This window comes from Rhinolophus hipposideros (genome assembly GCF_964194185.1).
Source record: "Rhinolophus hipposideros genome assembly, chromosome: 10".
In the NCBI taxonomy this organism is placed as follows: Eukaryota; Metazoa; Chordata; class Mammalia; order Chiroptera; family Rhinolophidae; genus Rhinolophus; species Rhinolophus hipposideros.
The window spans coordinates 84,388,418-84,410,659 of NC_138056.1; the positions used below are offsets into that span (position 1 = coordinate 84,388,418).

The 22,242-nt window shown below is 38.4% G+C and overlaps 1 protein-coding gene across 2 annotated transcripts in view; it reads right to left on the reverse strand.

Annotated features, from left to right (window-relative positions):
* Positions 1-22,242, reverse strand: part of SIK3 (SIK family kinase 3) — a gene marked incomplete at its 5' end in the record, with an annotated part of 242,629 nt that overhangs the window by 106,765 nt on the left and 113,622 nt on the right. For both annotated transcript variants that reach the window (XM_081064916.1, XM_081064915.1), the window contains 2 exons: positions 1,876-1,939; positions 5,153-5,269. In XM_081064916.1, the coding sequence (XP_080921042.1) occupies positions 1,876-1,939; positions 5,153-5,269 (181 nt within the window). The remainder of the gene's footprint in view (positions 1-1,875; positions 1,940-5,152; positions 5,270-22,242) is intronic.

Here is a 22,242-nt window from a genome sequence, read left to right on the forward strand (position 1 = left end):
GGTTTTATATTAATTTTTGCTCCAAAAGACCCATCGAGCTGATGGTCCGGCTAGGTCTTATTTTCGGGGAAACACGGTATCCTGCCAGAAGTTGATCTCCCATTTGTTCTTTAACATAGATAGAGGTGAAGAAAGCAAACTGCTAGGGCTCTATATATGTTACCTCATTTCATCTTTGCAACTGTGCGGCAGCTATTACAGACCTTACTTTTACAGACCATTATACTGAGTCCCGGAATCTAGTAACTTGCTCCAGGTAAAGCAGCAAAAAGTGACAAAGATCTGATTCAAAAGCAAATGTAACTGTCTCCAACGCTCAGGTTCCTAATTAAGCCCATTCTTTCGGAGCTCATGAGACAGTCATAGCCCTACTGCAGTCACAATGACTTCTTACAGTCAGACACTCTTCTCTTCCTCATCTGCACCTTTTTCAGTAACACTATGAAAAGTACTATTCTGTGTCCTCATGCCTTCGGCTACATTCCCACAAAGAATCTATGACTAGGGAATTGTTATCTTTTCTGTACTTTTAAAAATCTGTTTTCCTAAAAAGCAAAATGGATTTGACGTGTATTTTATTTGCTTTTTATTATTATTATGAACATTCAGATGACACGGCCTGTTTTCTTCCAAGATTAACATGGTGCATAATTACATATACAAAGCCAATTAAAATTATTATTAAGAAATAATGATGGGTGTGGCCAGTTAGCTCAGTTGGTTAGAGCATGGTGCTAGTAACACCAAGGTTGCTGGTTCCATCCCCACATGGGCCACTGTGAGTTGTGCTCTCCTTAAAAAAAAAAGAAAGAAAGAAAAAAGAAATAACGACACCTCTTTTAAAAAGGCTCACACTTATCCTGAAGATTCTTAGACACAAAATGGTAAGATTTCTGGGGAATGTTTAACATACCAAAAAATCCATAGTCACAACTGACCAATCCATAATAAAAGATTCTACTTTAAAAGCAATTTCATGCCTGTAAATATATTTTAAATTAGTAAGTGCCAATATTTAAAAAATAAAAAAACTCATTACCACCCATATTTAAACCAAAACAAAACCCCAAAAATAAGCTACATAAATCTAAAGAATATAAGAACCTTTCTTCGTAGTTACTTGCCAAAAGGAAAACAAAATTAAAAATAAAAAGACAAACTGAAAAATAAATTATTGTTTTTTAAAAATGAAAAGACATGACAATCTAGATTTGAAAGTTTAGCCTTTACCTCTACTTGGCTCCACTTATTACTGTTACAAAAAAAAGGGGGGGCGGGGGGGTGCAGTTTTTACCACCTGAAAAAGTCAGATTTCCTGGTAACAAATTCTCCTGTTTAATTCTGATGTTGTGCTCGAGGAAAAAAAATAGCTACAGAAGACAGAACCTCCAAAGTTACAAGAATCGTCAAGGGAACTGTGAACACATGGTAAGGAATATAGTTACACGTTCTATTTAAACAAAGTTTAAAGAATGCATTAGGGTGAGACTGCTCCAAGTGGCTCTTTCTCACACAACAGAGGCCCATACACTTGTGGGAGTTCTGTCACAGTTGGTAACCCCAGTTAGAGTCTGGCAATCAGACAGACCCTCAGTCACATGTTCAGAAGGGATGTTTGTTCTTAGAGATCTTTAATCTCAACTGTTAACACCTGACTGAAATAAACAAAACACCTTTGCTAACGAAATGAAGATGGTGAAGAGATTTAAATAGGTGAGTCAAAAATAATCAAAATTACTTTGTTGATAGAAAATGACAGCCCTGAAGGACAGCATCAAGTGACAGCTGCCCCAGCGACAAAGGCATCGGACAGCTATTTTAGGTTTGCCATAGTGCGCTCAATAGCTGTTTAAAGAATGCAATAAATGTACTTACCAAATATTTCCCCTCCACTAGCATATTCTGTCACCAGATAAATCATCCGTTCTGTCTCCATAACCTGGTGCAAAGGCAGGAAAGTGACAGACAGTGACACAAATGACAGGCTCACATCATAGGAAGAGAAACTAATGACTCTTCTTTTGTCATTTGAAATATTAATAACCATTACGGCTTAAAGGAAACTTAAAACACTGGTGGGAGGAGATAGACATAAATGTTATTAAGATGAAAGGGGGAAAATAGGTATTCATCCAAGTTCTTAAAAGTAGGAAGTATTTACTGCTTGAGAGAAACAGTCCTTTTGTTGTTCCACGAAAACTGCAATCTCTTAAGTTCCACAAAACTGAGAATCAAGAATCTGCCAAAAACCAAAAAGTTCTGTAAAATTTCAACATTTAACATTGATCACCTGAAGCTCAAAATGTCCCCTCAAAACCTCCAAAAAAATAAAAAAAAGCCATAGGGAAAAAAATGGGAATCACTCAAAAACAGCACAGAAATCAATTAATATATAAACTATTCATTTGTAGTTTGTCTTGGTCTCTATTTTGCTAATACTATATATTTTATATATAATTTTTATATATAATAATATATTTAATGTATTATAATTGTAATTATGTAAACATAATATATAATTATGTAAACAATAATTGTTATATGTAATAAAAATATATTTTGCTAATATTTACTACTTTATTAGTTGTAGTGTGCTAGTCCTTTCTTCCTTTCTACCTTTTTCATTCAGCCCTTTCTTCCTTTTTATCTTTTTCATTAAATATTTTTAAAGTAATATATGAGTATATGCGCTCATTATAAACATTTTAAATACCTAGTATATGAACAAAAGACCAACCCCCTCTGTTTTATTCCCCAGAGGAAACACTGTTAATAGTTTATTCTATATCATTCTAGGACAGTGCTGTCCAATAGAAATATAATGGGCCTCATATATGATTTTAACTTTTCTAGTAGCCACAATAAAAATTTAAAAAACGTGAAATTAATTTTAATAAAAACTTTTATTTATCCCAATGTCCAAAGTATTATTTCAAAGTTGTTTAAATTGTAAACTGCTTCAGTTTTTACATTCAAATTAATCTAAAAATTAAAACTTCAGTTCCTCATTCACTCTAGCCATATTTTAATACTGAATAGCCATGTGTGGCTAGTGGTTATCATATTAGGCAATATAGCTCTAGACTTTCACTATACTCACAGTTAATTAAGTTATTTCCCAGTTTCTTTATCTTTGACATCTTTACACATTAATACCATATAACAATACTATGTATTATGTTATAATAGTAACCTATCTCTTCCATGGTTTCATGGTACTCCATTATATAAATGCACATTAATTTCCCAATCTAATAACTGTATCATTCTTTTTTACTCTTTGATTTTTAAAAACTCTACATATACTGGTGATATTAACCCATTAATCACCCATTATTTGTTACATGTATTGCTTCCAAACTCTATGTGTTGATTTATATAACAAAAAGTGCTCTAAATATATGCATTTTTAGAAAAAAATAAAAGAAAAAACAAATGTGATACTGTATATGTACACTTTTGTACCCCTAGGCCTTTCACTGATTGCAAATATTCTTTTATTATTAAATTTTTCCAGAGTTCAAAAACTTTTCTATATAGTTTCCTGTATTTGGCTCATTCTATAAACCTGAGGAGACTGAAGCTTTGGCAAATGACCTGAAAATTACCTGATATTATATGAAGACAACCTGACAGCCATTCACCTTAGCAGCTCAGAATCTCCAATTAACAATACCAGCTGCCAGAGAGCAAAATTAACGCTTAAAAGAGGGCATTGTTCAACGCCAGGGCTTTAAGTATGGAAATTCTTATAGGCTAATGAAATTTTGGGTAAGTAAGGTAAACTTGCAGAATTCAGTTATTATGTTAATACCTATAAGTTAACTTCTTGAGAAAGGTCAGCCAAAGATAGTCATACAATTATTTAAAGATGATTTACTTTAAAAAGTGAGATCAAGAAGTTTACTCAGTCTATAAGGATAGGAAGGAAGCAAAGGTTAGACTCCTCTGAGTTTGCAGATACAGGTCTTCAGGCAACATCAGAAAGCTTTCATAGGCTTGCTTCTGGGGCACAATGTAGGTGGGGTTCAACACAATTTAGTCTGATAAATTTCAACAAGTCTGCTCCTGCTGATCTAATTCATTTCATTTTGTGAGCAGCTGATGCCAGAGAAGAGCCCTAAGGCTGTAACCTTAACCACACATACTGATATCATGACATGCTTTCTTTTCCATAAAACTAGATGACTATGAGAGCTTGCCTGTTGTGCCCTGGATGTACTTTCTCCACGTCTGGGCCAGTAACCATTTACTGCAGACTAACAGCAGCACATGAACAGAGTGGGTGACCACTTCCTGCAGATCTAGGTGACAGCAGTTCTGGTAGAAAGCAATGAGCAAGACTGGCTCTATGCAGACGCACAGCTTGTGGCTGCCAACACAGTGCAATTTGAGAAGCACCCCCAAAGCCCCACCTCTCCCAAAATATCTCTACCACCACCATGGCAAGATCCTCCCCTCCTTTCTGGCTTGAAATCCCAGCCATTAGATTTACTGCTTTTGCAGTAAGGCTAGGGAATCATGTTTGATTATGGCATGGAATGCGCATGTTTCCTGGGAAGGTAAGAAAACTAGATTAGAAACCTCTTCCATTACACAAACTGAAACCTCTTAGCTATCAAAATAATCAAATGCTACCTTGGAAAGCTGAAAACTAAGTCAGGACAGAACCCTACTAGAATAGAAAGGAGGTAGGTTCTGACTGATGCAAGAGGCCATCTTAAAATGTCCTTTGCCATCGTAATTCATAATGTTATCACAGAAATTAGTATTTAAATAATGTTATATTTGTCTCTAGCTTTTCATCTCTCAAAATCCTATACCTTTTGGGTTTCCCGTTCTGTTTTAGGATTCTGACCTAAATAAATAAGTTCTCATCATCTTCCGAATATTCTTTTTGTGTAATTCTCGCTAAGAATGGCATCAGAATTTTAAAGAACAAATTAAAAACATCTATGTGGGTAAGGTAAACCTTAGTAATAAATAGCCAGAGTAAACATGCGTACTGAGTTGGGGGAATAAAAGGATGGGGGAAACAGTAGAATGAACATATCAACACAGAAATAAAAAAAGTTGCAGATGTTCACCCACCCACTATTTCTTCAAAGGTTGGTTTTTTTGTTGCCATACACTATACCAGTAGTGACCCTACCTGGTAAAGCCTGATGATATGGGGGTGGCAAAGCATCTTCATAATTTGAACTTCCCGGAAAATCTTCTTCAAGTTCTCTTCATCAAGCTGGGTCTTGTCTATGATCTTGATAGCAACCTGATAACACAGGAAGAAAAATTACTCTGATTAAACAGCATTATTAAAAGCAGTTTACTAAGGAAAATAAAATCCACTTTAAGACATTATATTTCACAAAATACAAGCTGCCAGTATTTTATTCACAGAATGTCAATGAAGAAAATGAATATACTCTTTTTAAATAACAGGAAATGGATTTTTAGCAAGTTGGTCTCAAAGGAACAGACTCCAAAAGCTAGTGGGTCTTCTGCCATTTCTTAAATTTACTCCTACAGTAAAACCTCACGACAAAATACTTCATTGCTCCACAGATGTGGTTACAATCTGGGCAGATCAAGTTTTGGTGCAAAGAACGGTATGTAGGACCTCTGATTAAGACAAGAAGCTTAGGCCGGCCCGGTGGCTCAGGCGGTTGGAGCTCCGCGCTCCTAACTCCCAAGGCTGCCGGTTCGATTCCCACATGGGCCAGTGGGCTCTCAACCACAAGGTTGCCGGTTCGGTGGGCTGCGCCCCCTGCAACTAGCAACGGCAACTGGACCTGGAGCTGAGCTGCGCCCTCCACAACTAAGACTGAAAGGACAACAACTTGACTTGGAAAAAGCCCTGGAAGTACACAGTGTTCCCCAATAAAGTCCTGTGCCCCTTCCCCAATAAAATCTTAAAAAAAAAAAAGACAAGAAGATTATATTGTAAGTACATGATGACTTAGTAAAGTTCAACCAGAAATTCCAAAGGCGCATCCCATATCTCACCAGGGGCTTGTATAACTAACTCAGTAATGCTGGAGGTGGCGGCGGTGGCGGCAGCAGTAGTTACCAGACACTGAACATTTACTGTGTGTCAGGCATAATTCTTAGTGTTTTGCAAGTATTAACTCGTTTAAACCTCACAACACCCCCATATTATTATTAACCTTATTGTACAAATATAGAGACTGAGACACAGAGAGATTAAGAAATTTACCCAAGATAAAGTAATTTACATTTTCATGTAACAGACCCAGGATTAAAGCTCAGGAGGCTTGCTTTACAGTCAAATTCTTAACGATACAGCTATAAACACCTGAAGATCTTTCTGCACGGTATATACACAGCTACAGTATAAAACATCTTTTTATGTTGCTCACTATTCTTAAGATACCCAACAACACATATATTTTAAAACAGAATGAAAGATGAAGGACTTTTTAAAAAATCTACTAAATCTAAACTTACTCTTTATTTTTAGTGAAATACTCAAAACATTGTGGTGCCCCAAACCATTTCTATATGTCAGTTTCAATTAATCAATATGTAATCAATGAATGTTAGCTAGATGAAGGAGCAGGACTTGATAAATTCTAGCCACTTTCAATTTTAAAAATTCTGATTCTGTATGCTGGAAGAAGTAAAAAAAGCTTATTGAAGAAAAACAGAAAAACCAGGAAAGCAAAACATGAGAAATAAAGCCCAGAGAAATAAAGACTGTGGAGCTACACACAGCAGATGATTCAAACATGTGATGACCAGCATAAAAGTAATTTAGTTTGTAGTTATTTCAGATGTTAGAACCAGGACTAATGGGAGACAGGGACAAGGACACAAATTCCAGCTCCATTCAAAGAGCATTTAAGCCTAATGATGGAATGTGATCAAATGAGTGGGGTGTAGCTTGAGCTATAAAGATTCCTCAGACACAGCCTTAACTTCAAGGAGCTCACAACATAGTAGGGGAAGAAATATGTGAAACAGACAATAGGACAGTGTTGGAAATACAATCAATAAAGCTATGTACAGGTAAAATGGTAGAACAGAGGACAGAGTATGATCTTCACCTGGGGGAAAAGTAGACATGGGGGAAAACTTCACAAAGGTCTAACTTGAGAAGAGAAAGAATTGGGATAGGCAGGAAAGAGGGTAGAAAATTTTATGAGGAGAATAGCAGGATCATTAACAAATCTCACCAGCTGTTTGCTCGCCTACAAAAAGTCTTGAACCATGTGACCCCTGACCACTACTATTTGTACTTCTCCTCATCCCTGTGCCAAATCACATACAAGACTTTTAATTCTGGCAATTGGTCTGGCATTTGCACCTGGTTCTCTAAGAACAGTCCCCAAAACAAACAAACAAAAAATCACAATCACAGTATATAATGTCCCTTTAGAGAACAGATATCTGGTTCTTAATAGGAATTAATTATTAATAAAATATTACACATGAATAGCTTATTATAGTTTACAGAGTACTTTCATATATATAACAAGCTTAGAAACTTGCAGACATATGCCCGTAGCAGAGCATTTCCCAACAGGTGTGCTGGAAATAGGTTACAGGTGTACCCAAGGCTGTGGGGTAGGCGACAGTGGATTCCCTCCAGTATCAAGGAACCTCATTTGTTAACCCCAGAGAAAATAGGATCATTTTCTATGTGTGCCACCATGCACAAAAGGTTGGGAAGCACTACAGGATTTGTTGCAACTGTCCACGGATTGGGCCTGAAACCCCCTATTCTGCTCATGAGGATGGCACAGAAAAAGTAACGGCTTGTGGGGTGGAGGTGCGGAATGAGGGCCTGAAATGCATTTCATTTGACCAGAGTTTTGCACTTTTCCACCCCCAAGAGAGTTTGAGTCGCACTGTAATTGGGAGGGTCATACATTGGGGCCTCCTGAGTCACAGTGGCCTCGTTCTGAGTTTCATTTGCATTCTGAAACAATAGGACTTTCATAAAGGTAAAGAGAAAACCAAACCTAATTACCTATGAGAACAAAGTTGGCTATTAAGATTTTATAACATATATTATATACTTAATAAATATTTTCAATTTAATAAAGATAGTGGTCTAGTATCTAGAATGCAGTTTTACATTTCATAACAAGTATATCTAACGTCACATAAAGGGAATATGGTTCTACATACCGAAATGTATCTTTTCAGGGAAAACTGTATTAAGTATAATCTGTTCTTAGAAGGTGGACACAGAGAGGTTTTATAAACATCAAATTCCTGTGTACTCTTCAGTGAGATTCAAGATTCCACAAGACACGGAGAAGTGAAGGTCTGCCGAGCAGCTGAATATAGTGTCAAAAGGAAGGACTCTGGTGTCCAGCTGCCTGAGTTCAAAATCTTGGAATTGTCTCTTAATGTACAACCTTGAGAAAATTATTTAATTTTTCTAAGGCTCCTTATCTATAAAATGTGGGCAACAAAGAGAACTTACATTGAAGGTTGTTGAGGAGAAACTAAGCTAACACATGCAGCCTGCTCAGTATAATGCCTAGCATGTGGTACACACACAATATACATGAATTACAAGTACTGCTATTATTTATTTGACTTTTCTGGAATCAAGCCTTGAACTTCAGGCATTCCTTGGCAAGGATTAGATTTGCGTCACTAAGCAACAGAATCCAGTACCTGAGACACATCAATTCCTGAACTCAGGGGTCGAGTTGGAGGTACAAGAAGCAAAATAGCTAACAATTTGTGGGCAGCAATCAGAACCAACCAGCTGCTTCCAGCTGATGTAGAACATGGAAGAAATGGAGCCGGGAAAAAATGCATTCCGTTTAGGAAAGTCAAACTGGGCCACAGGCTGGAACGGAACCCACAGCAACACCTGATCCTGAGGACTGTGCCAGAGACAGAGTGGTCTGCTTCTTCATGGCAGGCCAGGCTCCCTTCCAGCCATAGTAACTAGCGAACACCAGAAAGGAGGACACTTCAGTGCCACTTGGCACATGTGCCTGTTAGAGCCACTTAACAGAGAAGGCAACTTCTGAAAGCTCAGCTCCTACTTTGGCTGCAAACTGAAAAGTGGAGTATCTAAAAAGCAGAAAAACACCAACGAAACAGAGAAACTACCAAGTCAGATAGATGGCAAGCAGGTATGATTATTTTGAGAATAACTGAAGAGATCAGAGTATCATGAATTTTTACTGCTACAGATTATTAGAGGATACATCATAAAGGTTTTTAACTTACACACCAGTTGCTTAAAAATTAAATGTATCCATAGCAAAAGGTAAATTGGTAGGTAAATAGAAGATAAACTCTCAAACAATGTATTCAGATTGGTGTTGGAAATCTATTAATCACATATTTGCACTTAACATATGAAAAGCATAACAAGAAGGAAACATCCAACCCTTTACCAAAAGACCATACAGGTATATTCCTTAAGTTTGCCTGTTCTACCAGTACATAGAATTCTTTTATCTTGCAAAGAGCATGACTAGTGAATTGACACTAATATTAATTAAACATGGCATTGTATCAAATATGTTGCTAAACAGATATAGATTGTGGGAATCCTTAAGAATTTCCCTACCCAAGATTTTTCCATTCAACAAACTCTCCTTTTAAAATTGGCATGGGGAAAAATAAATAAATAAATTCTGATTGTGCCAAAGTCACAGTTCTTTATTATTCATTCTACAAGAGGGAAAATGGCCATTTCCCTCTTACTTCCAAGCACAGTTCCTTTAACTCTTACTTCATTTTTGCAAGCACAGTAATGCTCAGAGGAAATGAAGTTGAAAAAAAATAGTAGTTTGTGGGGACAGAGTCCCAGAGAGCAGTTTCCAGGCTCTTGGCCTCACGTGGAAAGGTGCTGGCTCAGGTAGTAGATGGCCGTCAACTGTGGCTAATTGGCCATCAGCTGTAACCAGTTAGTCAATTAACCCCTGATATAACTGCTGCGACTGCACTAGTTGGTGAGGGAGTGGAGTTGCGAGTCGGTTAGTCAGTTGTCAGGCAGAGAAGCAGAGAACAGGTTCCAGGTCGTGTGACTCCAGCCTCCAGTGAGACGATAGTGGTATGACTCCCCTGCCTATGGCTCCGTGGGTGTTCCTTTTTGGCCTCACCATATCGTGCGTTCTTATGTGGGGAGCGGGACTAGAGACCACGCAGGCCACCTCGCACGACAAATGGCGCAGCGAGCAGGGTATGGCACCAGCCAAAACTCACCGAAGCATGGTGGAGCAGTTTGTGCGTGTGAAAACGTAGTCTCGGGAAGCCCATGAGGAGCCGCACCAGAGACGGGGAGCGCAGTCTGCCTGAAGAGATGTGACCCCTCGGTGAATTGGTGGTCCTCTCGAGCCTCCGGATGGCATCCTGCCCTATTGGCCATAGCAGGCATTACCGGCTTTTTGTTAGGCTGCTGCTGCTGTAGGCTCCGAGGGTTGCGGACATCTTACATGGAGGCCTCCACCCACTCAGACACCTGGCACGGCGAGCAGGATTCCGGCCAGGTAGGAATGGAGTCTGACTCTGGGCAGGAGGACATGTGGACCCCACACAGTGTGTGGTGTCTGGTGGCCACTGTTCTCAGGAGATGGACCCCCAAGGAGGGGTGGGAGGACATGGACAGCTCTCCGGCCAGCGTGGAGAGGGCCCTGCAGGCTCTGGCTGAGCGGTTGCTGGAGGAGGAGAAGGATACAGCTGGCCGCGTGGGCTGGATGTTCCTCACGGCCTTGAGTCTCAACATGGAAAGTGCGCTTAATGAAATGGCCCAGGTGCGGGACCAGGTGTCCCGGTTAGAAGCGTTGGAAGCTCGGGTCCGCCTGTTGGAAGAGGGGCCCCACAGTGGAGACTCAGAGGTGGAGGCGGAGGAAGCGAGTGGAGACAATGTAGCTCCCAACCCCCAAGCCCAGCCAATCTTGAAGCAAAAGGGGCCAGATGATGAGCTTTTTACAGCCAGCATGAGAGATCTGGTTTTGGACACTGCACCTGCGAGTGCCTTTGGATCCTTGGTTGCCATTCTTATGCCCTTTGTGGGGCGACGGATCCATGAAGTTACAAGTGCCATGGCCACCCTAGGGGATGTTGAGAGCCGGAGGCGAAGGAAGTTAAGACAGGAGGTCCAAACAGTTGAGACCTGGAAGCCCAAACCAAAGGTAAAGGGGCGAGGTCGCGGAGAGTAACCTCTCAGAGAGTAACACGCGCACAGATGTGGCGTGATCTCGTGGCAGCAGGGGTCGATCGGGAGTACATAGACCGACAACCCAATGCACTGCTGCTGCCACTTTGGAAACAGCTGCGTCCAGAACAGCAATTCCGGAGAAGCCTAAAGGAGAAGTCTGGGAAAGCACGACCCGAGTCCCTGAGTCCCTCCAGGACTTCATGTGGCTGCTTGAGGCCCACTCCTTTCAGCTTGATTAGAGGTGGGGCCAAGGTACCTGGTCAGAGGGGACCAGCAGGGACCAGAGGCCCCACGTGGAACTGTCCATACATTGGTCCCCTCCTAATGTGTAGAGGGTTTTAGCCCTAGTTGACACTGGCGCAGGCTGCAGTCTTGTTTATGGGAACCCAGAACTGTTCCCTGGACCAGCAATCTGCATTGATGGCTACGGGGGAAAGACTGTGACTGTAAAAGTTGTTTCTTTACCACTGGGTATAGGAAGGCTTCCCCCTCGTACCTACAAGGTTTATGTCTCCCCCGTTCCAGAGTATATTCTAGGGGTGGACGTGCTACATGGCCTCAGCTTACAGACATCGATAGGAGAGTTCCGTCTCTGGATCTGGGTGGTGAAAGCGGTGACACACGGGCATGCTCACCACCCTCCTCAAGTGTTGCCACAGCTCTGGTGCGTGGTTACAGTGCGACAGTACCGCCTGCCAGGAGGGCAGGAGGAGACTGGTGGTACCCTAAGAAGTCCAGGAAGTCTGGCTGTGCCCAAAAGGATTGGTGGTGCCCGGAGAAACCCTGGCTGTGTCCAGAGAGCCTGGCTGTGTCCAGGATACTGCATTCACTTCCAGGCTCCTCACACAGGGACCATTGCGGAAGACACTTGTCGTGTAGATTGTGAGGCGAGACCCTGTAGGGGTGGAGTGTGGGGACAGTGCCAGAGAGCAGTTTCCAGGCTCTGGGCCTCACGTGGAAAGGTGCTGGCTCGGGTAGTAGATGGCTGTCAGCTGTGGCTAATTGGCTGTCAGCTGTAACCAGTTGGCCAATTAGCCACTAATATAACTGCCGCGGCTGTGCTGGTGAGTCGAGAGAGTCAGTCGAGTCGAGTCGGTTGGTTGGTTGGCAGAAAAGCGGACAGCAGGTTGCAGGTCATGTGGCTCCAGCCTCCAGTGAGACTATAGTGGTATGACTCCCCTACCTATGGCTCCGTGGGTGTTCCTTTTTGGCCCAGCCACATCCTGCGTTCTTATGCAGGGAGCGGGAGCTGAGACCCCACAGGCCACCTTGCATGACAAATGGCGCAGTGAGCAGCGTCTCCCACATCACAGGTTTCTTCACAATGGGCAATAATTCACTTGCATATCCTGACATCACATTCACAGGCAAGACAAGGTAGAATAAAAACCAATGAGCCAAGGAAAATTTCAGTGTTAAGATCAAAACAAGCCACGCTTCCTACTCACCCATCGGAAACAAGTAGGTCTCTTAATTCTGGAACATGCTATGATAAATGGACAGTACCACTTAGGGAGAAAATGCAAAGACTACAAGTGCTAAAATTCCTCCAAAAAGAAGAAGAGCACTCCTTTAAAGAAGTATGTAGATGTATGCGCAATAATTCCACAGAATACAGTAAACAGGCTGAATGATTTAAGGAAGGGAAGAGAAAAAATTATGACCATGTGGAGAAAAGTTCATTTTTCAATATTCTTTTAAGGAAAGAAGCCGTACTTCTCATTGAAATGTCTTAAAACTTAGGCAGATATCAAACGTTTTGCCATTGTGAATTATTTTCAATGGAGTTGTTTTTACATAATTTCTGTACCTAAATTTTTATTCTCTATTTCTATGACAAAGTATATCTACTCTAGATGATTCCTGGCTGAGATCTAGTATCATTTTATGGTCTATCTCTGTGCTGTTCAATACAGTAAGCACACATGTGACTATGGAGCCCTTAAAATGTGGATAGTCCAAATTGATGGGCTATAAATGTAAAACACACACCTGATTTCAAAGCCTTAATACCAAAAAGAGAATGTAAACTATATCACTGATAAATTTTATATTGATTACATGTAGAAATAATATTTTAGGCTAAATAAAATATATTATTAAAACTAATTTCAATAAAAAGGTAATGTATGAAATGGCAGAAAATAGTTGCAAACCACATGTCTGATAAGGGGTTAATATCCAAAATATACAAAGAATTCATACAACTCAAGAGCAAAATAAAAATAAAAATAACCCAATTTACAAATGGGTAAAGGACCTAAATAGACATTTTTCTAAAGAAGACGTACAAATGGCCAACAAGTACATGAAAGAGGGCTCAACATCATTAATCATCAGGGAAATGCCAATCAAAACCATAATGAGATACCACTTTACACCTGTCAGGATGTCTATTATTAAAAGAGAGAGAGAGAGAGAGAGAGAGAGAACAAACATAGAACTACCATATGATCTAGCAATCATATATATACACCCAGATGTATATACTTCTGGGTATATACCCAAAGGAAACTAATTATTATCTCAAGGAGATATCTGTACTTCCATGTTTGTAGCAGCATTATTCACAATAACCAAGGTATGGAAACAACCTAAGTGTCTGTCAACAGATGAATGGATAAAGAAAATGTGATTACCACGTTTCCCCAAAATGTTTGGAGCAAAAATTAATGTAAGACCTGGTATTACATATTATATTTATATTATTCATATCATATCATATTATAGACCTAATCTTATATTATAGTAAAGTAAGACCGGATCTTATATTAGTTTTTGTTCCGAAAGATGCATTAGAACTGATGGTCTGGCTAGGTCTTATTTTTGGGGAAACACAGTATATAGATACACCCATGAATATTATTCAGCCTTAAAAAAGAAGGAAATCCTGTCATTTTCAACAACATGAATGAACCTGGAGGGCATTATGCTAAGTGAAATAAGCAAGACAGAGAAAGACAAGAAATATACCACATGGTATCACTTATATTTGGAATCTTAAAAAAAAAGGGGGGTGGGGGGAGAAAGAAGGAAAGTCAAATTCAGAAACAGCAGGTAAGTGGTTGCCAGGGACTGGGAGGTGGGGGAAATAGGGAGAGGTTGGTTAAAGTATACAAATTTTCAGTTATAAGATGAAGAAGTTCTAAAGATCTAAGGTGAAACATGGTGACTATAGTTGGTAACACTGTATTGTGTAATTGAAATTTGTTAACAGAGTAGAACTTAAATGTCCTCACCAAAAATAAAAGAAAAACAGAAAAGGCAAATATGTGAAGTGATAGATGTGTTAGCTTGAGGGGGGAATCCTTTCAGTGTATACATGTATCAAATCATCACATTATACACTTTAAACATAAATTTTATTTGTCAATTATGCCTCAGTAAAGCTGGGGGGGAAAACAACTAATTTCCCATTTCTTTTTACTTTTTAAAATGAAATTTTAATTAATGGATGTGGCCCTCAATTTTAGGGCAGTGCTGGTCTAGATGATGTCAACAAGCTACCAGTTGAAGCAGGTATTCCATGAAAATGATTTCTGAAATACTTGACTAAATATTGAGAATTGCCAGCTACCTATCTTGAAGAAATTTGGCAGATTGCAAGGCACTCAATGCTCAAACATCTACTTGGGAGAGAATCTTAAGGTCTCAAAAGTTGCATTCCAAGAACTCAATTTAATTCCATTAAAAAATGTTTATTGGACAACTGATTGCTTCATAGGGCAGTGTCCTTGTGCAGCTCACTAGCAGCTACTCTCAACAGGGGTTCTGTGAGAGAATTAAGTTTTACACTCTTAAGACAACAGTTCTCCAATTCTTTGGTCTCACGATAGCTTCTCTTAAAAATTGAGAACCTTCAAAGAAGTTTTATTTATATGGGTAATGTCTATCAATATTTAGAAATTGGATTAAAATCAGAAATAGAAACAATTTTTAAAACATAACAATAAACAAACATACAATTCATCAGCCATCAGAGTAATTATATCATCATACATCATGTAGTCTCTCAAAATCTCCACTATTCAACTGAAAGAACGAGATGATAACTGAAAATAACGTTTGAATATTTATGTAAATAATTTTGACCTTAGGGACTCTCACTGAAGAAGTTTTGAAGATCCTGAGGTACACCTGGAGAAAACTTTGAGAACAACTGCCCTAAGGCATCATTATATGTAATGAATTAACTTCTCTCCCATGTATCTAGAATGCTACCATCTTTGGGAAAACAGAGAAAATAGTCAAATTTTTTTCTGTGGGACTTAATTCTTCCTATAGGGCTTAATTCATTCCCAGTTGAGAACGGCTTCTAGAAAAAGAATCTAAATGCCTTTGTAATCAGCCTTGATGAAAAAACTTGTTTCTTTTAAACATACTAGAAAATAGAATTGTCATCAGAAAATAGGTTTAAAGAAACCCCAAACCACCACAAGCTACAGAAGCTAGACTCTAAGGCTAAATCTGTCAGGCACTACATGGCCATGTGTGGGGACAGAGTCCCAGAGAGCAGTTTCCAAGGCTCTTGGCCTCACGTGGAGGGGTGTTGGCTTGGGTAGTAGATGGCCGTCAGCTGTGGCTAGTTGGCCGTCAGCTGTAGCCGGTTAGACAATTGGCCACTGATATAACGGCCGGGGCTGCGCTAGTTGGTGAGTCGAGGAGAGTCGGTCGGTTGGCAGGCAGAGAAGCGGACAGCAGGTAGCACGTCGGGTGACTCCAGGCTCCAGTGAGACCGTAGTGGTGTGACTCCCCTACCTATGGCTCCGTGGGTGTTCCTTTTTGGCCTAGCCACATCTTACGTTCTTATGTGGGGAGTGGGAGCTGAGACCCCGCAGGCCATCCCGCACAACACCATGCCACATGGCCACGGTCGGGATGTAGGCTGGCCATATTCTTGGGAAGATACTGACCTCAGCACTGGAACCAACCAAGAAGGAGTCTATATATTAGTTTGTAACGAATAGACAAATTACTAAGGGGCAATAATAATAGTCAAAGTACTAAGGGGCAAAGTGAAGGCATATGTCTCGAAAGAACCAATTATTCTATCCATTTTACACACCAATCACAACTGTTTCTGGGAAAACATGTACCTGTCAAGCCTAAGGAATGATTGAGATGTTAGGATTCTAGCCAACTCCAAACAGGAGGACTCAACACGACCACTAAAGATAAGGGTCAGTCAGCTCTCATTGAGCCCCACAGGAAATAGTTTAAAATATCTAGCTGGTCTTTAGGTAACTTTTATTTTTCTATACTTCTCTGTTTGGACTAGGGTTTCCAGGTGGGAATTCTAACCCATTCTAAGGAATTTTTTTCGCTCTTCCATTCCTGAATCCCGAGATAGTAAACTGTTTTCTGTTTCCACGATGAATCATTTCCACAAAGTGACAGCCGATACTACCAACCACCTGGGTTCAAGGAGCCAATTTTCCCAATTTCCCAGCCAACTTTTCTCGGGATTCAGGAACAGGAAAGCAAAAAAAAATTCCTGAGAATTCCCTCCCGGAAACCCTAGTTTGGGCTGTACTACCATGTTTCCCTGAAATAAAACCAAGCAGGACCATCAGCTCTAATGAGTCTTTTGGAGCAAAAATTAATATAAGACCCGGTCTTATATAATATAAAATAAGACCCAGTCTTATACTAAAATATAATATATTATTTAAGTATTATAATTATTTTATATCATATTATTATATTATTATAATATATTATTTATATATTATATATTATTTATATTTATATTATATTATTTATATTTATATTATATTATTTATATTATTTATAATTATTTTATGTTATATAAGACCCGGTCTTATATTAATTTTTGCTTCAAAAGACATATTAGAGCTGATGGTCCGGCTAGGTCTTTTTTTCGGGGAAACACAGTAAATAGTAAAAAAAAAAAAAAAAAAAAGAAAGGAAAAAAGAGAAAAAAAACCAGTTCATGCATTTACAGTGTCTGGTGGATAGAGAATTGAGATCTTACTGAAGTAAGAAAATAAACCATGAAACACGCATTATTCTTGAAAGCATTTCTAAGGTAGAATGCGGTATATTGTGCATAATTAATAAATAGAAATTTTCTGGTGATCACTTGGAATTCAAGGCACAAAAGGGAAACTTTTAACACAAAAAGAAAATAATTCCCATCTGGTTAATATTTACTCTCTCAGAAAACAGAAGTCCTAGGAGGGTCTCTAACATAACGGGCAACTCTCTCAGCCAAACTGATGTTGTTGTTGTTGTTGTTGTTGTTATTTTAGCATTTACACAGTGCCAACAACATTTATATGTTTTACAGAATAAATCAACTTCTAGCATGTAGGTTTACCACTTAAATGAACTGGACAAAAAGATATTTTAAAAAGGGAGCAGGGGGAGGGAGTGGAGAAGAGAAAGGTAAAAATTATTTATAAAATATCAGTACCCGTTCCATTTTCAGTTATTTATTTTAGATTGACCAGATCGCAGAAGTTTAAGGAGATTTAGAATGAGACTGATGGCTTAATTCTAAGGCAGAGAGCTCTTTAAAAGGATGCCTGAAGCCCTTAATGGAAGGGCAGGAGGGGGAAGAGCAGGAAAGAGAGAGGGCCCAGAGGAAAAAAGAGGCAAACAGGATGGTTTGAAAAGAGGGACTAGGCAGAAAAGCATTAGCGATGGGGAAGAAAAGGGTAAGAAGTAAATGGTTTAACAAGGAAGGAAGTTCAAAGTGGCTACTAAAGAAAGGATAGTATCTAAGAAAATGGTACAATGAAAAAATGATTGTTAGAGTAATATTTTAAAACAAAAGAAAAACAGGGAGCAGCCGTTAGCGCTAGGAAAAATTTAAAGTCCCAATGGGAAATTAAGCTATAAAAGATAAAATGTCAGTCACAGAGTAGAAAGATTAGACATGTGGGTAAAGAACTTGGCATTGGCCTGAACTGTGATATTAAAAGGAAGTAGAAAGCTGAATGAATTTCAAGATGAATTTTCTTAATGAAGTACATGCTACTCTTTCCTGGAGTGCCAGCTCATAGGTAAAAATAACACAGACTCACAGGATTGTGATCCTCCCAAGAATAGCATTTGTCAAGGAGCCTGTGTACTGTTAAGCACATTTAGATGTAGTACCTAGAACACTCAAAGCTTTTTAAAGCACCAGCTGGAAAGAGAGCTAAACTCAACTGGCACAGCACAACTTTCTTAAACTTCCCCAATGGAGATTTATTACATCAAGTATCTTGCTAACCATACAATGGTAGTGTTGTTCTTGGTGAACAAGTCAGCAACAGTTCATATTTTAAATTGTCTTAAATTATATTAATATGCCCCAAGGCATAATAACATAGCCTGCAGTAGTAGCAGGAGGTTGAACGAACCAGGGAAACACAATCACAGTTGAAAAATTATCCTAAATTCCTCATCGCTTTACATTTTCCAATTATTTGGTAGTGAAGACTAGGGAAAACAGAAAGCAATCTCTATTATCAGATAGCATCTCACCCTCCCTATTTCTGAAATTCTTACATCCTTAGATGCCAGTACTGTGAGATAATTGTTCGTCAAGGTGTACTCCTCTGCCAAACCACGCATTTCTAGTATAAATGGTTATGACACTGGCTGTCTTCTCGGTGGCAGCCCAGAGTTAAAATAAAAAGCCAGCTTCCCTGTGCCTATCAGGAACACTGCATCAACTACCTTCGGAGGGGCTTTCCTAATCACAGCTGCACACTACCAGTGCTGGCAGAAAATGCCCCTCTGGCGTTCCATCCAAATGGGAATATTTTGTGTGATGGCTTTTTGCATTTACTCTGGCTTCAATGAGTTCCTTGTATTTAGCAGTTATCACATGTTCAAATCAAACATTTTATTTCCGTAATGAATGTTTGTGTTTCATGTGCTGCACAGTGAAGTTTAACTAACTTAAATTACTCCCCTGGAAAGTATAATGGTAAACATTAATTAATTCTCAAATTTCTGATATCTATCTTACAGACAGGAGGGGAACAACTGATAAACAACAATGCCATAAGAAAAAAATGAAAAATTATTCCATTAAAATGTGTTATATTATTGTGTTTCCCCCAAAATAAGACCTAGCCAGACAATCAGCTCTAATGCATCTTTTGGAGCAAAAATTAATATAAGACCCGGTATTATATTATATTACATTATATTATATTATACCCGGTCTTATATTGTAATGAAATATATTATATTATAGTAAAATAAGACCGGGCCTTATTTTAATTTTTACTCCAAAAGACTCATTAGAGCTGATTGTCTGGCGAGGTCTTATTTTCAGGGAAATACGGTATGTATTATATAAAATATATTATAGCTATCATATATATGTTAATATTATACTTACATTAAATGTAAAAACACAACTACATGAAGTATGGGCTTACTATAACAAAGTTAACATTTAGTAAGATTGTTCATCCTTTCCCTTAGCAGGGGTCAGAATATGCATCTTAAAGTCTGACCTATGATGGATGGTTCTAATTCTAAATTGACATTATTGTATAAGTATAGAATTTTGAAAAGCTGCTAAAGTAGCACCAAAGATTTTACTTTGAAGTTTTAACCATTAAAGTCACTGTAATCATTAAATTTAACCATTTAATTTATTAATTAATTTACTAAGCAAAAACCAACCTATCTGTTGGGCCCTCTTTTGATATAACAATATTGCTTTTAAGCAAGCCATTTAGTATGACCTCTAAAATTCACCACCAAAGAGACCCAAAAGACTCTCCAGACATCAGATAGAGCTTCATTTAAGATAGATATATTTGCATAAAATCTTTTTAAAAAAATAACAGACCCCAAGAAACTCCATCTAGAAAATCACAAGGAATGAGATTTATGAGATGAGAAAATGAAAGGAGAATACAGACAGCTGGAAAGAAATAAAAGGTTAATTGATAATAACTGCATACTAAAAATAATTACCCCTCCACATTTGAAAGTCCTTTTGAATTTTCTTGAGGTCTTTTGGTCACAGATTTCTATAGAGATCACACTGGCATTCTTTGAAACAAAGTCAAAGAAAACCCTCCAATAAATCAAATGTACTTTTCAGAGTAGAATATGGCACAGAATAAAGAGCTCAGTGTAGGGAAGACTCAGAAACTAACATATACAGTAGTTGAATCTTTTTTCCCCTCTGAACAAAATCTTGTATTAACCTTAATACATAAGACGGGGGCAGGGAAACGACTTATTCTGGTTAACCTTGGGTGAAAGGGTCAGAGACAGACAAAACTTTTTAGAGTGCTAGGGATCAGGAGAATAATTTGGAAATCACTAGGACAGCAAAAAGAACACTGGACTGAGAGGTGTGGGATTTAGAGTTCAATTCTAAACTCCACTTCTAAGAAACACTTGTGACCTTGGGCAAATTACCTTACCTCTAATAGTCCTCAGGGTCCCCATCTATTAAATAAAAGGTGTGTCTGCATGAGACTCAAAAGCAGTGTTGTCAAAACAAGGTACTCAATGTGCCCAGTCCTGATTAGAACTCTAAGAGATTTGGGTTTTGCTTCTTTTAAAGTTTTATTTTATTTTTTCATTCATGTAAAATAAATCAGAATCACTAGATAACTTTCAATCTTTAACAATTAAAACATTCATACCATCTACTTTTATAGTACTACATAGTGTAGGACCATATAATAAGCAGAAAGATACATTTACCACATTTGAGATAAACTTGGTGAATAAGCTCTTAAGTATTAACTACCTTTCTTACTTATATTAAACAGCAATTAGATACATTGAAGTAAAGCATAAACCGCTGATTACCTAGGAAAGCCTTGGCTTCTGCAACTAATATGTTCACCGTTGGTAAACTCAATGTCTACTACCGTTAATAATACTACGACTAAATAATGGTGGTATTAATTTCCATTCCACTTTTTTTTCCCACAGAACAAGCAATGATAAACTAAATGTTATGCAGGCCACAATTAAGCCAAAAGAATTAAACTATAAATTACAACTTAACTAGGAAGAAGCTAACACAGAAACAAAAACACAAGTCTAAGGATCTTGTTTATGTTATCCAAATTTGATAGTTTCCACTATAAGAAGAATCTTAGAAATCAGAAAACTGAAGTGTCAAGTTTAGTTCATTTTATACTTTTTGTATTTTAGACAAGTTTATTCCAACATAATAATAAACATAAGAATGGCTAAAATATACTGAGAATGTAATATGTGCCAAGGCAGTGATACTTTCTTAAACTTTTTTATTATGAAAAATTTCAAATATATACAAAAGTGGACAGAGTAATAATTAAACCAAAATCAATTAACAATTATTAACTCAAGGCCAATTCTGCTTCATCTATACCTCCAAAATTCCAATCACCGTATCATTTTATCTGTAAATATTTTAATATGTATCTCTAAAAGGATTCACTCTATTTTTAACACATAACCACAGACCCACTATCACACTTGAGAAAGTGAACAATAGTTACAGGCATTAACTCTTAATCCTCACAACCACCCTATGAAGTAGATACTATTATTCCTAGTTAAAACTGATACACCAAGGAAGTATTTTGCCTAGGTCATACTGTACTAAATAGCAGAGGCAAGATTTGGAAGCAGGCATTTGAACTCTAGACCCTGAGCTTTCAACTACACTATGTCTCTCAAAACTAGATTTTATCGTAATGAGTTCTTACATATGGAATAGAAAACTAACAAAAAAATGAATGGCAGATATCAGAATTCAGCAAAATTTTGAAACAAGAAAAAGAGTACTTCACCTCTCCTCCAACTTCTTTCTTTATCCTCTGCCGGTATACTCCATGAAGAGCTCTACCTTCCTTCATTTAACATAATGACAATTATTATAAGTTTACACTTTTCACAACAATGAGCTCTACCGGATCAAACTGATACTTGGGATGTACTCTGTAGGTAACTTTCACCCAAACAAACTCACTGAATACAGTTGTACTCAAAATTAAACCCTCTTTACAGAAGTCATGTAATATGTAGCAGACAGACCCTACGGTGACAACCTCCGATGATATCCCACACACATAATGACACACATATGCAAGAGCTGTGGACAA